General features: G+C 44.1%; 1 protein-coding gene across 1 annotated transcript in view; it reads left to right on the top strand.

Moving 5' to 3' along the window:
* Positions 1-4,071: 4,071 nt before the first annotated feature.
* Positions 4,072-8,270, top strand: part of Cplx4 (complexin 4) — a 15,883-nt gene continuing 11,684 nt past the window's right edge. Inside the window, exons 1-2 of the mRNA XM_031365915.1 lie at positions 4,072-4,247; positions 6,603-6,690. Coding sequence (XP_031221775.1) covers positions 4,081-4,247; positions 6,603-6,690 — 255 coding nt within the window. The 5' untranslated portion in view covers positions 4,072-4,080. The remainder of the gene's footprint in view (positions 4,248-6,602; positions 6,691-8,270) is intronic.

Here is an 8,270-nt window from a genome sequence, read left to right as displayed (position 1 = left end):
ACTCAGAAATCCGCCTGTCTCTGCCTCCCAAGTGCTGGGATTAAAGGCATGCGCCACCACTGCCCAGCTGTGGGTTTTGTTGTTGTTGTTGCTGTTGTTTTTATGTATAAAGAAGCCAAAAATACATACTGCATAAAGGGCACCATCTTCAACAAGTGGTACTGGTCAAAAATGGAGGTCTGCACATAGAGGAATCCAAATAGATCCATACTTATTACCTTGTTTAAAAGAAAAAAAAAAAAACAATTCTAAATGGATCAAAGACCTCAACTTCAAATCAGATATACCAAACTTGATAGAAAATAAGTGTGGAATACTCTTGAATTCATTGGCACAGGAAAATACTTACTGAACAAAACACCATTAGAACAGCCACTAAGATGAACAATTAGTAAATGGGAACTCATAAAACTGGAAATCTGCATGGCAAAGAACATCATCATTTAGACAAAGTGGCAGGCTGCAAAATGGGGAAAATTTTTTCAAATATATGTACAATATAAAACTAATATCTAAAATATATATAAAGAAAAAACTAGAGCCTGATATAACTGTCTCCTGAGAGGCTCTACCAGAGCCTAACCCATACAAATATGGATGCTTACAGCCAACCATTGGACTGGGCATGGGGACCTCAATGGAGGAGTTAGAAGAAGGACTGAAGGAGCTGAAAGGATTTGCAACCCTGTAGGAAGAACAACAATATCAATCAACCAGACCCCCTAGACCTCCCAGGGACTAAACTACCAACCAAAGAATACACATGGAGGGACCCGTGTATATGTAGCAAAGGATGGCCTTATCTGGCATCAATGAGAGGGGAGGCCCTGAGTCCTGTAAAGGCTTGATGTCCCAGCATAGTGGAATGCTAGGACAGTGAGGCAGGAGTAGGAGGGTGGATGGGGGAGCACCCTCATAGAAGCAGGGGGAAGGAGAGATGGGATAGAAAGTTCTCGGAAAGGAAACCAGGAAGGGGGATAACATTTGAAATGTAAATAGATAAAATAACAAATATTTTTTTAAAAAAAAAAGATGGCAAATAACTCAGCTAAAAATGGGGTATAGATCTAAACAGATGTTGAAATATTCAACATCCTTAGTCACCAGGAAAAAACAAATCAAAACTATTTTGAGTTTTCATCTTATACTGGTCAGAATGGCCAAAATCAATAAAACAAATGATAGCTCATGTTGGCAAGGATATGGATTAAGGGGAACATTCATCCATTGCTGGTAAGAGAGCAAACTTGTACATCCACTATGGAAATAAGTGTGACAGCTGGAAATAAATCTACTTCAAGATCCAGCCGTGCCACTCTTGGGCATATATATACCCAATGAATGCTTTATCCTCCCACAGCTCAGCCATGTTCACTGCTGCTCTATTTATGATATCCAGAAACTGGAAACAACCTAAATGCCCCTCAATGGATGAGTAGATAAAGAAAATGTGGCAAATTTATGTGATGCAATATTTTTTAGTCATTAAAAAGAGTGAAGTCGGGGGTCTGGAGAAATGGCTTAGTGATTAAGAGCACTGACTGTTCTTCCAGAGATCCTGAGTTCAATTCCCAGCAATCACAACTATCTGTAATGGGACCTGATGCCCTCTTCTGGTGTGACTGAAGACAGTGATAGCCCCAGTTGCAGTTGATGACCCAAGACTGAAGGGGCCATGCAAAGGAGTTGAATTGAAGCTTGGCACCATGAAGAGAGTCTATGAGAGTCTATTGGTGAAGCCTAGTTGCAGGAGAAGATCTCAGTGTATTGGAGATGCCAGTGCCACAGGATGATCTCCACGAACAGCAGCAGCAGTGGAGTGGATCAACCTGAGCTTAGAGTGCTACAGAGGGCAGAGCTGGAGAACTGACATCATCCCTTTGGGAGAGCCCAGAAGATCATGTGTGGATTGAAACATTGAATAAGAAGTTGTAACACTGAGGTTGCCTTGGAGACCCCAAGATGTTGGAGATGCCAGAGCCATGGACTACCTGCTGAGGAAAGCTGCTAACAGAGAGTGGAACCAGCCCAGGAGAAAGAAGTTTGTTGTAGTCAACAAAAATGAAAAAGGAATTGGAGATCTGAAGAGTGCTTTGACATCAGACATGGAGATGCAGAGTTAGAGTTTGTCCAGCTGGTTTCCTGTCTTGCTTTGGGGATTACAGTTAAGTGACTGGATGAATCTCAGAAGAGACCTTGAGCTTTGGACTTTTAACCTTGTTGAGACTGCTACTGACTATGGGAATATTGGAAGTTGGACTAAATGTATTTTTATTATACTATGGGTTGGTATGGCCCCCATAGATGCATATGTTTGAACAAGTCTATGGTGGCCAGGGATTGGAATGTGATGGTTTGTATAGGCTTGGGCCAGGGAGTGGCACTATTAGGAGGTGTGGCCTTGTTGGAGTACGTGTGTCACTGTGGACAATGGGTTTTAAGACCCTAGTCCTAGCTGCCTGGAAGTCTGTATTCCGCAAGCAGCCTTCAGATGAAGATGTGGAACTCTCAGCTTCTCCGGTACTATGCCTGCTTAGACTCTGCCATGCTCCCACCTTGATAATAATGGACTAGACTTTCTGAACCTGTAAGCCAGCCCTAATTAAATGTTATCCTTATAAGAGTTGCCTTAGCTATGGTGTCTGTTCACAGCGGTAAACCCTAACTAAGACACCCAGGGAGATTTGTTCTTGCTGAGAAAATAATGAGCATGAATTACAAATAATTCCAGTCCCCGCCCCCCAGCTCTTTAATTAGAAATGTTCAACCATAGATTAAACCTTCCTGATTCTGTCATCCTTTAATACAAATACTCATATTGTGGTGACCTCCAACCATAAAATTATTTTCATTGCTACTTCATAACTGTAATTTTGCTACTGTTGTGAATTCTAAAGTAAATAACTGATATGCAGGACATCTGATATTCGATCCCTGTGAAAATGTTGTTTGACTGCTCCCTGTCCCCCCCCAAAAAAGGGGGTTGCAACTCACAGATTGAGAACCACTGGATTAAAGTCTTAGCTATGCTCAGTTCTTACCTTGACTGGATAAAAGGCAGAGAGGATGCCCTGTTACAAAACACTGTCAGAGCTATAGCTGTAGTTAGTGCAGATCACCTAGAATGTGCACTGTAAATAAAGAAAAGAGTGCATGGGTACATAACCAGGACTTCCCTCGCATTGATTCCTACCTCAGTGTCAAAATATCCTTCTCAGGAAGATGAGCAGCACTTCTGTGTAGTAAAAGCTAAGCAAATCTTCCTGTGTAAACTCCAAAGTGACCGTGGCTCACTTTGGACCGCCTTGCATGGCTCATGTGTTTCTGTGTGAAACGCCATTCCCCATGAAGTGAGACAAAACTCTGCTGATGTTCAATTTTTGCAATGTTGGCCTAAGACTTAAGAGTCCGGTAAGATAAAATATGGATCAAAAGCATTACTCTTGCTTCATAAAGCATTCAGGGGGTTGAGTCTCACTGGACTATTTCCAACAGGGTGTTTGCAGTCCAGGGCAGGGATGTGAAAACTCCACAGCAGCCATATGATCAGTTGGCTCCAGTTTATGTAATTGAAACGGGACTGTTGATGAAGCCCTGCTGTGTATATAATTTGAGATTTTAGTGGATGGGAGCATTGCTCAGAGGTGGCTTGCTGACCTGACATGCACAAAGCCCTGCTCTCCATCTCCAGCTCTGGCCAAAAGCGAAATAAAATTTAGAAGGCTAAGGAGAACAGGGCAGAGGGGTGGGGCTTCTGCCCCGTGAAATTAGCTAAGTGTATTAATCATAAGGCAGAGGGTTGCGTCTGACCGTGGGTTTTAGTAATCGGAACCATCTGCCTCTGTACTAAGAGTTCACCCTCTAATCCAGCTTACGACTAGCAAAAGCACGCTCCCCTACCGCTGCGCCCTTGGACAGAGGAGGCTGCGCAAATCCTTCGCTCCCAAATGTGTGGCTGTGGCTGAAAATATTTGGAGATTTTGCTTCAGTTTGGTTGGGGATATTTTTTTGTTTGATTGGTTGTTTTTTTGTTGTTGTTGTTGATCTTTGACCGGGTTTCAGTTCTCCGAGGCCAAGACAATGGCTTTCTTTGTGAAAAATATGATAAGTAACCAGGTAAAGAATTTAGGATTTGGAGGTGGGTCTGAAGAAAAGAAAGAAGAAGGAGGCACCTCCGACCCCGCGGCGGCTCAAGGGATGACTAGAGAGGAATACGAGGAATACCAGAAGCAGATGATTGAAGAGAAGTGAGTACCCAGCCTTCGCTGCCCTGCAGAGAGAGCAAAGGGGGTGCAAGCCTTCAGTGCCCGGGCTGATGGCTCTGGGCTTCTGAGGAGGCCCTTCCTTTGACTCTACCTCTAACCCCATGAAAGTTGGTTCTGCTGAACCAGAACCCTGCAGCATCCCTGCCTCTGGATGCTACTGATACAGATGGAAGTGAACAACATCATGCTTACATTAGTACAGCTTAACACTTCGCACAACTTAACAACAACTAGTACGCTGATCATTGGCCTTGATGTGATTGGTCAAGAAAAAAAAAAACGGTGATGTCAGTTATTTTTTTCAAGCTTTATGATTAAAAGGCTTGGGGGACATAGGTGTGGGTATTAGGGGGCATCATCAAATAGTACACTTTAAGGCTTGGGAATTGAATTGCATGTAGTTTTCTTATTCTTCCAAAGAAAGTCAGAGGAAGTATGAATAAATTTGTAGCCCCAGCTAACAATATGCATGCTGAAGTGTTCTGGGGAGCTTTAAATATTATCCTAAAAGTAAGACGAATAAATGAACAGAGAGAAGGTAGGTGTGTGTAAAAGCATGAGACGTGAACTGGAGAAGCTAGGGAATTGAAATGTGGCTTTCAATCTGAAATTCTTTCAACTTTCCTATATGTTTGGCAGCGTTCTTAATACAATACTGAGCAGAAAGAACTTGCTCACTACCCATACCACATTGGCATTGGATACATCGCCTTTTCCTATTTCTTTCTCTAGAAAATCCAAAGGTTGAATACAGTGTTATCTCAGGCCTGTTCCAGAATGTTCTGGAGATAGAACCGAGTCAAGAACACTTGAGCCCAAGGCACCTGGCGACCAGCCATTTTATCTGATTGTTTCACACGTGTCCCGTCTTCAAAGTCAGCTTTTCTTGTAATGGTTAAGAATTACTGCCCAGTTTGAAGTAAAAAAAACAAATGAACAAACAAAAACAGGAGCCAGATGTCACCTAAAAATGAAGACAGGATTTACGTGCATGCAGTGCCCAAAGAGTCCACAGCAAAAAGCTTACCAGGCCTCCATTGGGTGTACAGGAGACCAATGTGTCTACTGAGTGGCCATGAGCACTCTTTTGAACTCTTGGCACTGTTCTGCCCCCACAGGACTGCTTTCCTGCCTCCTTAGCAGCCAGCTCTCACTCACAGAGAGCCCTCTTTGACCTGAACCAGAGTCCCAGTGGAATGTGCCAGCCAATGGCCTTTAAGTTCACGTGTTATCCTTCAAACTGAAGTTCAAGTTTCAGTCTTTCTCAGTCTCAATCCTAGCTTCCCAAAGAAACTTCATTTATCCAATTGGTCCATCCCAATACAATCATTTGACGATGCCTTTGGATAAATTCAGCATCCATCATGCACTTCTGTGGGCAACTGGGGAAGGAGGCAGTTCTTTCGAGCTTTGCACGCATTCCCCAAAGCTTTTTGCTTCTGCATAGATAATGATGACCCAGGAAGTCCATTTCAAGTTGGCCTAACCATGGATCCAATTAGGTCAATGGTTCTCAACCTTCCTAATGCTATGACCCTTTAATACAGTTCCTCATGTGGTAGTGACCCACCCAACCATAAATTATTTTTGTTGCTACTTCCTCGTTGTATTTTTGCTAGTTATGAATTGTAATGTAAGTATGTAAGATATCTGATATGTGACTCCCAAAGGGTCCAGACTCACACGATGAGAACCACTGAAGTAGGTCATCCCCAGAGCAGGCCCCTATTCTGGCAGGCATGATGAGAGCTGACACTGCCTCATTCTTAGACAAGGATTCTGACGAGGGGACACTGTCTGGACACTGTCACTGGGGCCTGCAGCAGTGACAACAAACAAACAGAAGCAACTTTAACATCTATCTCCAAACAGCACAGGCCAAAGAATATCTCTGCCCTGGAATGGGGCAGCTTGATTTTTGCTTCCTTAAGAGCTCAGGAAGGGGCTTATCAGAAATGCAAGCTTCCCGTTTAAAAGGTTCCGAGGCAGCTGAAGAGGAGCACAAGGGAAATCAGCCTTGCCCTCTGGTGATGCTGGGGCTCAGGGTCCAGGACCACAAAGTCCATCCACAGTCCTCTTCCTGATGATCTCTGTTTACTTCACAAAGACATTCCTGAGCCAGCTGCCTGAGAGTTTAGCGGTCCAGAGTGCTGGAGGCTACAATGACAGTAAAAGAGAAGCAGATAACAGGGACTTAGAGGGGAAAGTCTGCATTTTCCCAAATGTCAGTGGTCAGTGGCAATCAAGTATGCCCGAGGGTCCTGCTCCCTGAGTACCCGGGAATGTGAAGGGCCCTCTATCTCCTATGACCCTGTTTCCTCTTCTTTACCTTTGTAGGATGGAGAGAGATGCTGCATTTACTCAGAAAAAGGCAGAGAGGGCATGCCTACGAGTCCACCTCAGGGACAAATACAGGCTTCCGAAGGTAAGAAAGTGTCCTGTTAGGTCTTAATAATAAAAAACAGAGAATTGATTATCAGCGAGGTCACGTTGATGAATAAGTGTATGTCCTAATTTACATGCACTTTTGTTCGTTTTTGTTTTTGTTTTTTAAAAAAAGCATTGAACTAGAAGTTCATGTAAACAGTTTAATGTTTATAAAACTGATTCACAAAATCTGATACTGATAAATGAGGGGTGTGTGTATGCGTGTATGTGTGTGTGTATGTATGGGTGTGTGTGTGTATGTGTGTATGTATGTATGGGTGTGTGTGTGAGAATGTGTATATGTGTATGTGCATATGTATGTGTGTGTATATTTGTGTATGCATGTGTGTGCGTGTGTATATGTGCATATGTATGTGTGTGTGAATATGTGTGTGCATGTATATGCATGACTCATGTGAGAACATTTGTGTGTATGAATATGGGTCTGCATATACGATGGCTCAAATGTGGTCAGAAGACTGGCCTGCTGTTGGTCCTTATTTGCTGTTGGTCCAGGGTTGCTTTGTTGTACATTCCTGCACAATGAGGACAATGCCACAGCTGACATTTTTTGAGTTCTTTCTTTGAGTTGTCAGGCATTGTATTCCACGTGTATTGATCCACTTAGGGCCCGTTTTAACCTGCATCTTATAACAGAAGATACAGGCACAAAGCAGAACCTTCCTGCCCTAAGCCAGGGCTTATACCTTTAAATTCCTGCCTCTGGTTGAAGGGGACAATCGCAGAGTGGTGGTGACTCTCACCTGGAGATCTTCTCCATCTCAGACCTTTTGAGAGGTGACTGTGGTCCAGTGTGTCTCTAGCTAGTGGAAAGAGGGTGTATTGACACGCTGTGGCACACAGCTCTGAGATGCTCTTCCAAGGGGCAAGGAAGCGGCACTGCGCTATTCTCACTCATTTCCTGTGTTCCCATCCTCCTCACTTCCTGAGGAACTACCCAGGTCCGTCAACTATCCTGCCTTTACCTCCTAAAATGGGTGTTCAAGTTTGCATTCGGAAAGCGCACTCTCTCTGCAGAACCCCACAGGTCCCGTGCAGTCAGTGTAAAAGTCCTCCCAAATGCAAACCCAAAATGAGCCATGTCCATGTCTTCGTGGGTTAGAAAGGACAACGAAAGGCTTTTCCTCAGTGGGTCTCCTGCTGATCCCTGGAAACGCTAATTCCAGAATCTACAAGCACTAATCAAAGCGAAGTGTCCTGTCTAGGCAAGGTCCAAACTGCTAAGACCAGCAGCGTAGAGCACATCCCACGGCAGCTCCCCAAGATTCCCACAGAACAAACCTGTGCTCTCAGGGAGAGAAGAAAAACACCCCATACGTCCAATGAGTCAGGAAGGATGTCCCCCACTCCTAACCCTGCACCCATTCAGCTTTGTTACTTTTCTCCACTGCGCTTGCATTTTTAAAAACAGGGAACTGAAAAGACCCTCCCCTTCCACCCCCAAGTCCCTCCCCTTCCACCTTCAAGCCCCTCCCTTTCCACTCTCAAACCCCTCCCCTTCCACCATCAATCCCCTCTCCCTCCACCTTCAAATTCCTCCCCTTCCACCCTCAAGCC

The sequence above is a fragment of the Mastomys coucha genome, unplaced genomic scaffold, assembly GCF_008632895.1.
Source record: "Mastomys coucha isolate ucsf_1 unplaced genomic scaffold, UCSF_Mcou_1 pScaffold13, whole genome shotgun sequence".
NCBI lineage: Eukaryota > Metazoa > Chordata > Mammalia > Rodentia > Muridae > Mastomys > Mastomys coucha.
Note: the sequence above shows the minus strand (reverse complement) of the source record. Positions and strands in the feature narration are given on the sequence as shown.